The sequence below is a fragment of the Crassostrea angulata genome, chromosome 8 (genome assembly GCF_025612915.1).
Source record: "Crassostrea angulata isolate pt1a10 chromosome 8, ASM2561291v2, whole genome shotgun sequence".
NCBI classification, from domain to species: domain Eukaryota; kingdom Metazoa; phylum Mollusca; class Bivalvia; order Ostreida; family Ostreidae; genus Magallana; species Magallana angulata.
In genome coordinates this window covers 26,841,524-26,855,236 of record NC_069118.1, presented here as the reverse complement: position 1 = coordinate 26,855,236, position 13,713 = coordinate 26,841,524, and the positions used below count along the sequence as shown (strand labels likewise).

The 13,713-nt window shown below is 36.2% G+C and overlaps 1 protein-coding gene and 1 pseudogene across 1 annotated transcript; both read left to right on the top strand.

Moving 5' to 3' along the window:
- The first annotated feature begins 730 nt into the window (after positions 1-730).
- Positions 731-2,959, top strand: LOC128160853 (uncharacterized). The gene has a single exon (XM_052824165.1). It carries the CDS (start codon positions 731-733, stop codon positions 2,957-2,959), a length of 2,229 nt encoding a protein of 742 aa, XP_052680125.1.
- A 2,197-nt stretch (positions 2,960-5,156) lies between these two features.
- Positions 5,157-6,191, top strand: LOC128160852 (RE1-silencing transcription factor B-like; annotated as a pseudogene).
- The last annotated feature ends 7,522 nt before the right edge of the window (positions 6,192-13,713 follow it).

Here is a 13,713-nt window from a genome sequence, read left to right as displayed (position 1 = left end):
GGAACTTGTCTATCTAATAGTTAAGCAGAAGTTAGGTTTTCCTCCTTCATTGCCAATCATTTGTTATTCTTGATTCACTTTTGATTTACCCAAAGTAGGGACATTTGATATTAAATATAAATCTAATAAGTGATTGAGAAAAATTGTATGCCTTTTAATTTTGCATTGACAAGCAAAGAAGCGACTGGACCCATTTACACATTACATTATTTGGTGGCAGCGGTGGTCGTTTCTTTGTTTGATTTCTTTTTGGCTATACTATTTGCATTTATTAAGTTGATTTTTATTTTGGCTTGCCAAATTTATATTGTTTGGCATGGCATCTAACGTAAATGATTTGATTGATGATGAGATATCCTTTCTAGAGGATGAGATACATAGGCTAGAGTTTGAGTTGACAAGAGATAGGCATTCAACACCAGTAGTTGAACGGCATGTTAGTCGTGGGCAACTGGCAGAGCATATGCCTCGCCAAAATGTAAGTCGTGGTCAATTGGCAGACCATATGCCTCGCCAAAGTGCGATAACCGGACTAAATGAATACCAAACGGCAATCCAAAGTGAAAGGGCTAACCGTTTGGCAGACCATGGAGGTTTGGCTAGTCATTTGGCAGGCCAGAGAAATATGGCAAACCAAGATGAACACAGATACGAAATGACACGCCAACATTAACATGAGCATACACCAAACATACACAGTCATAGACACGTGGCACGCAATCATGAAAACATGATTACAGACGATATGCAAAGAGACAGGACACAACATGTTGAATTGCCTCATAAAGCCGACCATAAACGAAATTTTATCAAGCCTGCGACGTTTGATGGTAGTACGAACTGGAGTGATTTCAAGTCACACTTTGTGGTATGTGCAGAGTTGAATTGCTGGTCAATGATTGAAAAAGGAATGTATTTGGCAGTATCTCTTAGGGGAAATGCACAAGGTGTGTTGGGAAACCTGCCATCAAACGACCAGCGTACTTACGATGCACTGTGTACAGCACTACAGCAAAGGTTTGCACCTACAAACCAGACGGAATTATATAGGGCTCAACTGCGGGAGAGAAAACAGAAGGCTGTAGAGTCTCTTCCAGAGTTAGGGCAGGATGTTCGTAGGCTGACAAATTTGGCATACCCAACCGCAACAGTTGATCTCAAGGAAATACTGGCTAAAGAGCAGTTCATAGATGCCTTGAGAGATCCTGACATGAGGTTGAGGATAAAACAAGCGCGGCCAGTAGATTTGAATGATGCTGTGCGCCATGCGGTTGAGTTACAAGCTTTTCAGAGTGCTGACAAAAAGATGCAGGAAAGTCAGGGGTATGTCAGAGCAGCAGAAAAAGACATCAGTGAAGTCAAAGAAAGTAATACTGAAAAGGTGTTAAAAGATATAACAGATGCCTTATCCTTATTAAAGAAAGATGTTAAATCACTAAAAGAGAGGCAAAATGGGCATTTTTCCTCACAGCCAAGGTTAGACAAGAGAGAACAAAACGCAACGCAAAACAGAACGTTTAAATGCTATTTTTGTGGCAGACCAGGCCATATGAAGAACAAATGCAGAGATTTTCTGGCGTCACAAGCTGGTCAAAAGCGAAGAGAAAAACATGGTAGGCAACCAAGCGAAATGTCATGTACAGACAGCAAAGAACAACCCCAAGGAAATCTAACACAACTTAATTGTGGAGCATCAGAGGCCATAAACAAAGCTGGTGAGTCAGGTATCTTTATTGAGGTAGGACTGTATGACACACAGTTAAGGTTTTTGGTAGACACAGGAGCAACGGTCACCATTGTGTCAAAATGCATGATTGCTGATGTTTTGTCTGACAAACCACTCAGTAAGCTAAGTACAGATATTTTGATAGCAGATGGTACGCCATTTAAAGTTTATGGGACACAAGAGGTACAGTTTTCTATACAGGGAATGCTGTTTGACCATACTATAGTAGTCGCTGATTTGAATGTTGATGGAATCTTGGGATTAGATTTCCTAAGGCTCAACAAGTGTGCAGTGGACCTGGAAAAGTGTACACTGAAGTTTGGTCAAGTAGAAAAAGCAGTTGCATGTCAATACAGAGGCAAAATTGGTTGCTTCAGAGTAAGTCTTTGTGAAAATCTAGGGATACTACCAAAGAGTGAAGTGATGACATACTGGAATGTAAATAACGTAGAATCTAATACCCCCATACTTGGCATAGTGGAACCATGCAAACAGTTTTGTGACTCTGATAGAGCATTGGTGGCGAGAACTCTTGTGACCAGGAGCACAGAAAACAAAGTACCTGTGCGTCTTATGAATCTTCACAATGAAGTAACACATTTAAGGAAAGATACATTCATTGCCGAGTTGAACCCAGTGTTTGAGGTAATGGCTTTATCTGAAAAAGGTAGTGATGATCTTACCATGCTGGAACTGCCTGTTCATTTACAAGATCTCTTTGAACGGTCAACTGTGAACATGGAAGCAGAAAATAAGGAGATTGTTCGTCAGTTGCTTATGCGCTATCACGCATCTTTCGCCAAGTCTGATCGAGATTTAGGGCGGACGGACATAATTAAACATAAAATTAACACAGGAGACAGTCTCCCTATCAAGCAAGCCCCAAGAAGAATACCTGTTCATCTGCAAAAAGAAGTTGATGGACATATCGACGATTTGTTGGAACGAAATATCATTGAACCATCTAGTAGTCCGTGGGCATCAAATATAGTTTTGGTTAAAAAGAAGGACGGTACCACCAGATTTTGTATAGACTACAGAAAGCTGAACAATGTTACAAAACACGATGCCTATCCTTTGCCAAGGATAGACGATTCTCTTGATCAGCTTAGGGGTGCTACATGGTTTTCCACTCTAGATCTGTGTTCAGGATATTGGCAGGTTGCTGTTGACACTCAAGACAAACAGAAACAGCATTCACAACTAGACGAGGCTTGTTTGAATTTTCTGTAATGTTATTCGGCCTGTGCAATGCTCCGGCAACCTTTGAACGGTTGATGGAAACAGTTCTGCGTGGACTGCAATTTGAAATGTGTCTTATCTATCTAGATGACATAATAGTCTTTGGAAAGAACTTTGGGGATATGGTAAAGAATTTGTCCCTAGTTTTTAATCGGTTAGAATGTGCAGGATTGAAGCTGAAACCGAAAAAGTGTACTCTTTTTGCAAGACAAGTTGAATTTTTGGGTCATATAGTATCTTCAGATGGAATATCTACAAGTCCAGACAAGACCAAAGCAATTCAGGGTTGGACGGTCCCTACTAATGTTACAGAAGTAAGGTCATTTATTGGTCTCTGTAGTTATTACAGGAAATTTGTGAAGGATTTTGCTACCATTGCAAAACCATTGCATGATTTGACAACAAACGACAAATCGTTCAAGTGGACAGAGGAATGTCAAACTGCATTTGACAAATTGAAACAATTCCTAACATCTGAACCAATACTTGCACATCCTGATTTTGAAAGGGATTTCATCTTAGATACTGATGCTAGCGACAAAGCCATAGGTGCTGTTCTCTCTCAAGTAATCGATGGTAAGGAGAGAGTTTGTGCTTACGCCAGTCGATGCTTGTCAAAATCTGAACGACGACACTGCGTAACTAGAAAGGAACTTTTAGCAGTGACATACTTTGTCAAGTATTTTAGGCACTACTTGTATGGCAGAAAATTCCTGGTCAGAACAGACCATAGTTCCCTCAGGTGGTTGATGCAATTCAGAAACCCAGAAGGACAGTTTGCACGCTGGATCGATGTACTGTCAACATACAACTTCAGAATAGAACATCGCCCTGGAAGGCTACATACAAATGCTGATGCCATGAGCAGACTACCTTGTAAACAGTGCGGATACCACAGTGATTGGGAAGGTGAAAATCTAAACTGTAACCAAATTGGGCAAGGTCAGTCATTGTTGTTGGCTCAGAAAAATGACAATGATCTCCAGAAGCTGCGTGCATGGGTAGAGGGAGGTTCATTTCCAGGTGTTAAGAAAGTATCGCCAGAAAACCATTATCTGAAGTCACTGGTTTCTCAGTTTGACAGATTGTGCATCAAAGATAATCTTGTTTGTCGTAAATGGGAAGACATGTTGTCTAATCAGACTCTCTATCAGTATATAGTTCCATTCTCCGAGCGACGTACAGTTCTTACCCAATATCATGACGAGAAAACAGCAGGACATCTCGGTATTAAGAAAACATTGTCTAAGATTCGCAGTAGGTACTACTGGCCAGGTTTACAGCGAGATGTGCGTCAGTATATAGCGGGTTGCGAATTATGTTCTAAAAGGAAGACTGACAATGTTACCAAATGTGCACCCATGAAAGTAGTACATTCTGGTTATCCTTTGGAAAGGATAGCGACAGACATTTTGGGTGAGTTACCTTTAACAAAGAAAGGTAACAAATACATCTTGGTAGTTGCAGACTATTATACAAAGTGGACAGAAAGCTTCGCAATCCCAAATATGGAATCCATCACAATAGCTAGAGTCATTGTGGAAGAAGTGATCTGTCGAATTGGCACACCAGCAGTTATCCATTCGGACCAAGGTCGACAGTTCGAAAGCAAGTTGTTCTCAGAAATGTGTTCTTTGTTGGGCATCAGAAAGACACATACAACACCATACCACCCCCAATCGGATGGTATGGTGGAACGTTTCAATCGAACACTAACAACTATGCTTAACAATTTTGTAAATGAAAACCATACAGATTGGGTTGAACATTTACCGTATGTCATGATGGCATATAGGTCAACCATCCATGAAACAACTGGGTTTTCGCCAAATTCATTGATGCTTGGAAGAGAGGTTTGCACTCCCTTGGATATCATGTATGATGTACCTTCCGCTATTAAACCAGTTCCTCAAAATGAATGGGTTTGGCAATTGCAAGATAGACTTGAAAATGCACATAAAACTGTCCGAGCAAATACAGAGCAAGCTATGGTTTGCCAAAAACATTACCATGACAAGAAATTAAAATGGGGACAGTTCAAGGAAAATGATGAGGTGTATGTGTATTTTCCAAGAACGAAGTCAGGTCAGTCGCCCAAGTTTACCAGCTATTGGCGTGGACCATATAGAATCATAAAGAAAATGTCAGATGTTACATCCAAAGTGAATTGTGGTCAACGTGAGTCAAATCAAGTCATACATGTTGATAGAATTAGACTGAAACGACCCCAAACGTTAGTTGGTGAAACGGCTGACTGTGTTGAAGAGCAGAAAGAGGAAACATTCCAAGATCAAACATGTAGCGACAATACAAAGGCTCAAATAGAAAATACAAATTACAAAAACGAGAGTGTTGTTGTCAGTGAACAGCAGAAATATGAAACTGAGCAACAATCTTGTAAAGAAAAAGAACTGCCTGCAAGACAGTTTCGTAGTAGAAGACCCCCTGTATGGTTAAAAGATTATGAGACTGATTTTTAGATTATATACTATATGCCATACTAAATACTAGTACCTAATGTTCTTTCTTTGTCGTTTTAGATTTAAAGGCATGGCGAAGACAAAGATGACAAAGAGAAGCGGGACAAGGAAATGTCCAATGTGTTCCAGTGTTTTCCATGGTGATGTTGAGTTTTCCACCCATGTGGTAGAGTGTGCAATGAAGGAGCATTCATGTGATTTTTGCGATTTTACGTCCCAGAAAGAGTGTAATGTCAGAAGACATATGAAGAGAGCGCACACTGGATTGACAGAAAGTCCTATTGCATTGGGCCAGAAGCTGGTTGAAACAGACGAAGTATCGGAAAAGGCGAAGAACACTGAAAATGCCAATAATATTGTGTCAAGTGAGGACTAATCAGAAGATGAAGAATGGTTGTCACAAGACCCAGGTGATCTACTTTCAACGGAAACTACGTCCAGTAGTACAACTTGTGCCAGTGATGGAAATAAGATTTAAAAAAACAGTCAATAAAGAGATATCGGATCTCATGGTGGGCCGTGTTTTCCGCAAGAAAACGACCTCTTCTCTTCCAGGGAAACGTACATCAGCAGATGATGTCAGAAAACCCAACGTAGATGATTGTCAAACGAAGAAAGCGAAGATTGACGTTAGTACACAAACAGAGTTTAGAAGAGAAATTTCAGTAAAGACTGTCAGGAAGTACAAGGAGGGCGAGGCTGATATTAAAGAAACCACGACAGAGCAATTGATCTTGTTTTAAATTTTGAATTGTCATCTTCAACACAGATAGTGTTATGAGCATTGTACTTGTTAACCACTATTAAGCAGTTTGAAAGTTTGCATTTTTTTGTGGATCAAATTGAATAAAAAAAAAAAAAAAAAAGTTTTAAATGTTTTGTCATTCGGGACGAATGAACCCAGAGGCGTGGGTAATGTAAAGAATTTTGTCCTATTATAAATCAATGTTAATAATGGAATAACCCGACATCCATTTCCAATGGACTCTCCCATGTGTATATAAGTGAGAGAAGCTGAGAGTCGGTGTCATTCCTGTTTGAGCAGTGGAAGGAGAAGGTAACAGAAACACTATATTAAACTTTTGGACCCACACAATTAGATCAGTAGCCCGAATAGAGCCGAAGCTGTTCTATTGTGTGGTATTGTATATTAGAGTTGTTTGTAAAACACATTACTGACAGTTTGTCAGGGAAGATAGCAAGTGCCAGGGTTAGGGGCCCGAATAGAGCCGACCTGTCCTTGGAACTTGTCTATCTAATAGTTAAGCAGAAGTTAGGTTTTCCTCCTTCATTGCCAATCATTTGTTATTCTTGATTTACTTTTGATTTACCCAAAGTAGGGACATTTGATATTAAATATAAATCTAATTAGTGATTGAGAAAAATTGTATGCCTTTTAATTTTGCATTGACAAGCAAAGAAGCGACTGGACTCATTTACACATTACAATAAATTGATCCAGAATAGTATTTTGTTATATCTAAAGTGTGCTAAGTATGAAAAATATGCTGGCCTTCCCCAAAAGGCGTTAATTAGGTCAACATGGCGTTTAAAAATGGCAGATGGGTACATATCCCTCTAACTATTTTTAGAATCGGTAGGACAACAAAGTAGTGCCTTTAAGCAAAATAGTCCCTATACTTGCAGAGTGTATATACATTTATTGGGACATTTTAAATCAGAATGCTTGACACATGTCAGAAAAGAGGATTTGCAATTTTAAAAACAAGTGTCAAAATTGAATTATCATTTGAAGAAAAGAATTGAAATTGTTTGATGTACTCCCTTTTCAAAACTGAGATATTCCCTACTTTTACTTTCATTTTCAGAGTTTTTCAATACAGACGCATTTTGCCGGAAAACGAATCTGACTTCAAACCACGAAATTTTAACAGGAAAAAGACAGTTTGATGAGCTTTTATTCAAGAGGTCCCTCGTTGCTGAATGAAAATAAGGGCCGGAGCTATGAACCCTAACGTTAACATCACCGCCTGTGGAAAATGCATTAGTGGACTATACCCAGATACCCAGATTTTATAATTTTTTTCCTAAAAATGTTTAAATAGGGAAAACGCAAAAAAAAAAATAATAATAATAATTCAGTCCAGCAAAGATATATTTTTTTGTATAATTAAGGCGTGCTTAGTCAGAAAAATATGTTCGTTGTGACAAAATGACGCTAATTAGGTCAAAATGGTCTACAGGCAAATTCTATAATTCTCTTTTTAAGTCTTAAAAATTGGGGTAACAAAAGAATATAATTTGGTTCAGCATAGCCTTGTATCATATGTAAGGCGTGCTGAGTCCAACAAAATATGCCAATCTTTAAAGATCGCGGTAAATAGTTAAAAATGGTGGACAGCCAGATTTCATCATTTTTCGTCTTACAGTCTCTTCAATGGAAAAAAATAACAATACAAAGTCACAAATTGGTCTAGCAGACTTTTATCATAATTAAGTTGTGCCAAGTTTGATGAAATGTGTTGGTCTTCATAAAATGACGTTAAGTTTGTGAACATGGCAATTTAAATTGGTGTATAGCCAAATTTCATTAATCTCTCTTTAGACTACTACAGGCCTCTTAAACGGGAAAAAAATGTTTGAATATCATTATTTCAATACTAAAGATGTAGCTACAATCAAATTTAAACACTTGTATTAATAGTAAAAAACTCTATCAGCTTTTTATTTGAAAGAAAAATGAAATGTTTTCTGTTTTCCCTTATTAACCTACAGTATATATGTTATTTAAACAATCTCTTTTTGTATGATCAGTTTGTGATTTGAAATCTGTAAATGTCTATACCCGGCAAGTTGGCACGTTTACATTCACCCATAAAGGTTCTGCAACCTGTGGGGCAGTTGCAAGCTATCAATTCTAAGAAAGCATAAGGTATAAGATCTTAAGGTCATTAATTCCAGAAACAAACAACCATCACTTACATTTTTCATCTCATCGATCTCGGCTGAGCATGGCAATATAGTAATGCTCATTTATGCCTTTCTCCCTATCATTACCTTGGTGTGTGTTTGTTTCATAAGCAACGTTAGAGAAATCCTAAGTTGGGACATATTCCCGGGCTTTGATTTTATGAATTAAGCAAATTAAACCGTCTCAGTGGGTAATGTGTCATGGTTATCCATATAACTAAAGAACTTCTCGAACTCTTTGATTTTCTGGTCAGGTAATTCCCCTCGATTTGCTGTAGAAATAAGAAGTCGTGTCACACCATATCAATGAATGAAATGAACCAAGTGTTAATTCGAAGTTCTAGAAAAGGGGATCATTTTCTCTTCAACAACATTGACAGGGATGTTTATCGGTTTTAAAGAGGTTTATACATCCATCATTGTAAGGATATGTTGCAAATTTACACTAGCATGGTCTAGGATAAAAAAGCCTCAACTTTCCTCTGAATAAATACACGCATTGCTTTTTACGTACTTCTATACTTTCTCAGCATATTTTGGCTAAACACATGTTGACAATTTTGCAAGAGGTTGTTTAATCCTTCACGAAGACATAGACAGCTTGATTCCTTATACACTGTATAAATTGTCCCTAGTAATGTTAAAAAGAGTAAAATTCTTTGGGTTGTCCAAAACATATTGCACATACTTGTTACTATGTATAAACTGGACGATATGTTGATCTTGGACTCATTTTGAATCACGAGCTTTTCCAGTGTATATGATGATATATTAGTTATTAGTAAGATTTATTTGCTGGAAAGGTAATAAAGGAAAAGACAGACATATACTAGAATAGTTCTTAATATCGCACACTGTTCCCAAGTACCTGATTGTATCTCTGTTATCATAGAAGCTTATGATAAAGATATCTTTAAAGCCTAAAACACCAATTTTATAGTGCAAAAATAATTTTCCTCTTTAAAACTTTGTAAGCATTAATTTTGTTGTATTTCAGGAACTTGCAGATCGAAGAAACCGATACATAAAGTGTTATAAAACCCCCCAGAAAGGTTTAGGAACAAGACGGAGATTGAAAAGCATGAACAATGAATGCTTAAATAACATATACGCTTAATAAGACAAAACGGAAAAAAATTAACAATTTTTAGTAACAAATGGAACTGTTTTTCTTCATCGTTAAAGTGCTCTAATCTAATCTGTTATGTGCATATTTGTATAATGTAATATTTGCACGTTTCATCCTTCTAAACGGCTTTAAAAGAGAATTATGAATTCTGACTGTTGGCCATTTGAAACACTATTTTGACCTAAATAACGCCATTTTGTTTAAAGTCAGCATATATCTTCAAACTCAGTATACCCTAATTATGAATAAAAACTTTTTGTTGGACCGGACCATAATTGTTTTTACTGCTTTATTCCTTGTTAAAAACGTCAATAGAAAGTGATGAAATCTGGCTGTAGGCCATTTTAAAATGCCATTTTGACATATTTAATCGAATTTTCGTCATAATCAGCATATTTCTTAAGACTCAGGATGCCTTTGTTATATTGATAAACTTTGCTGGACCAAATTAAAATTGTTGGTCTCATGCTTTTTTCCAACAATATACGATGTGTCGATGTATCTATTTCATATATGTCCGATATCATATGCTATGTCAACCCGTGCACGCACGTGACAAAATCTAGTTCTACTAATAATAATGTTGAACAAAATATTCATTCATAATTTTCTGTAAATCTACAACATTTATTTTTCTTCACTAAAAATCTGCATAATTGCCTTCATTGATTTGACTTAATTGCGTCATTTTGAAGCATATGACGTCATATTTTGTAGTACGGCGAGAACGAACTCTCGCTTATTTTACAGTGTGTATGACATAACGAACATCGAAATTGAACATATGTTAGTTATAGCATTTGTTGTTTTTAATTAAAAGATTAGTAGATATTAATTTTGCTAATAAATAAATAAATAAATGAATAAATAAGTACTTTTGAGGTTTGTAATATACTGTCATAATGCACATTTCCCGTACCTTTTGTCTGAATTTATTGACAGCCTTAACTGTGCTGCGCATCTTCACAATACATTGTAAAATATGTTCAAACCAAACCTGAGGGTATACACTGATAATATAGTGTATATACGTAACTGTTGTAACTATACTTAAGGGTGTGAAAAGACAAGAGAAATTAATTAGATGATACATGTACCTATAATCAAAAAGCATGTTTTGATTGACTAACTTTATTGTGTTCAAAAAAAGTAATAAAAGTCTGATAACGTGGTAAGTTAGTTACTCTCTCTCTCTCTCTCTCTCTCTCTGATTTTCATGAGGTAACCATTGTCCCTGCATCTTCAAAATTTGTATTAGACTGCATGAAAGTATTAAATGCATGTGTATATCAGGGAATTTTCATCTGTTATCAAGAAAATGAGGTTGGCTCTTAAAATTAAGGGTCCAGAGGGCTTTAATTTTTTTTTTATCATAACTCTATATTGAGTTATAATTTGTCATGTAAAACAGAGTCAGTCATGTTAACTTTAAAGTTATCAACCTGTACAGTACCATAATTTACGCATGTGTTACGTTGAAGTGTCTTTAAGGGCCCGAACAAATGATCTTTAAACTTATGTAGCTCGATAATCTAAAAAAAAAACGAAAAAAAAAATCGAACGAAAGATATTCAAAGTTAATCTGTTGACAGTTTGTCATCCTATAAAATGTTGGTTATGAATCCCTTTATTGTCTTTAAGAAGGAATGGGACCAGCCCCTAAATCTCACTTCATCTTGAACTGTTTCTCTTTTAAAGCTGCTTGGTCCGATTTTATATCAAATTTTATGCACGCTTTTAAACGATGGCTATGCTTAATATATGTATAATAATAGACATTGCAGTAGTTTTACCCGTCAATTATGCCAAATTTCAATGAAGAAAAATACGTACAAAATTTGCTAACAAAACAAACGACATTAAAAGGTACCGCGTTATTTCGCCTCATGTTAAATTCCACCCCTGGCGACGAGACGGGAATGGTTGTATTACGACTTTGACATCGCTCTAAATAAAGGTCGAAATGATCAGACAAATTACAAATAAACATGTGTACGTTTTGTTCGCTAATATTTCCAAAGTCTGCTTTCTTTACAATCGATGCATAGCATGCGGGTTGAATAACCCCAATCATTCGGGGGACGAAACCAAGCGGTTTCCTTTTCTAAACATTCCCGTGATGCATTTTGGTTTGTTTTTTCGTTTGCCCAAAGAGAAATTATTTTTATTTACTTTGAATATTTCTAACTTTGAAAGGAGACTGATTCTGCTGGTGTAAATAGGAGAAAGTCCATAACTTTCTGAGATACATGATTTGTATGGAACAAATTTTGATATTGTAATTACAAAATAAATCGGACCAAGCAGCTTTAAACATTTTGTTTACACATAGAATAAACATTTTTAGTATTCATTGGTTTTTATTTCACAGCATGAAAAGGGTCTTGTCCATCAAATAAAGGGCCAAATGGGTTCTAAAGTATTCTTCATAACTTTTAATGAAGAAGTTTAACGTTTATAATCATTATGACACATTAGATCCCAGTGCTTTATCTAAAAAAGGAACATAATAACAAAAATGATCATAAAAACAGACTAAAGTTTGTTTACATGTATTTCAAATACTTTGCTATATTTCTATATCGTTACATCGTCTGTAAAACAGGGTGGCAAACATCTACAAAGATAATATGATTATCTTCAAATTGCTGTCTGTGGGCCTTCAAGGCGCCATTTTATTTGTTTTACTACTTCACAATTAACGTTTGAATACACAAAAGTGGAGAAAAACTACGACATTCTTTACACAGAGCTAGTGATAAATAAAAAAATGATGTAGGTCAAATATTCTATTCACAAATTGAGGTTGACATTAAATTCGGCTTTTACACGGATAGTATTCGAATGTGAGACATTTACACTTTACAGATCACCAAACACACTTAACTGTAGGATTGATACGAGAGTTGATCCAAAAGTAGTGTCACAGTTGCAATAAAAAAAAAATATGCAAAATGATATTCACTTCTGAAGACAGCATATTATATAGAGCATGAGGAAAGAACAGTCGCCACATGCATGCGACGTTATTTTTATGTATCAATGACGTTTTGTTATCAAGGACGACAGACCCCATTCATTTCAGCTTCTTTTCTGATTTTGTCCGTGCAAGACTCAATAACGGAAAATGATTAAGCAACCAAGTTTTGCTGTATAATAGACCTAAACATGTAGATGTTCACAAAAGATATTAATGATCTATCCGGCATTTCCAGTCGTCACCGGAAGTAAGCATCATTGTTATTGTTTTAACCTTCTAATTTATGTAAGTATTATTCCAATTTTTTTTTCTCAAGAATTCAACCCAGCATTTTAATCTCATCGTAAAACATGACTATTGCTATCCTTAGGTTGAGATATCTCGAATGTCTAATTTAGAATTTTTTACTTCATTTGTTATTTATTTGTTTTATTTGAAATGTCAGAGGATCAACGGAGGAACATGTTTTCTTTGTTTATTATGTTTTCCGCTTTGCACTTGCAATTTAGTGTCTAATAATAACTTTTGTAATTTAGAGTTTAAAAAAGGAAGTAGTAAATATTTTTGTTGTACTTCAAACGAATTTCAAAAGATAGTCCGTCTCGTCGAAATAATCTTAGAATTAGGTACATGTAAATTTTTGACAGTTTTGATTTTCATCTAATGATCTTCCTATCGTTTTTGTTGTTGTTGATGTTGTTGTTGGGGAGGGGCAAGAAATGCATGCCATGCTATTTGTGAGAAAAAAAAATGAACTAGATGCTGTCATTAGACAGTAATACACACACCAAGTGTTTGCCCCTAAATAACACTCTTTTGAACAAGTTTTAGTCGAAAAGGTCACATTAAAATTCCGGTACTTTTAAAAAATTATAACTTTCATTAAGAATGAGATTCCATGTCGTAATACACACGAGCGGCCCTTTATGTAAAATTTGGGGTTAAACAGTTTGCATATGAATTTTAAATTAATCAATAATCTTAACATTTCATGTCATAGAAAGTATGGTCTATATATTTATTACAAACAAAATTAGATTATGCCCCCCCCCGGAGGCTGCCGGCTTTAGATTTGCTTTTGTGTGCAAACATCATCTTGTGCGCGGATTTACGGCAGAGGGATGGGAGTAAGGGGTCCAGACCCCCCCCTCTTGAAAAATTCATTTATATAGTAAAATTACAAAAATAAATCTCGGACTACAATCCCCCCCACCCCACTCCTCAT

Bases quoted from the DNA above. Each gene is read 5' to 3' on its own strand.
- LOC128160853 (XM_052824165.1), top strand. From the start codon at position 731: ATGATTACAGACGATATGCAAAGAGACAGGACACAACATGTTGAATTG.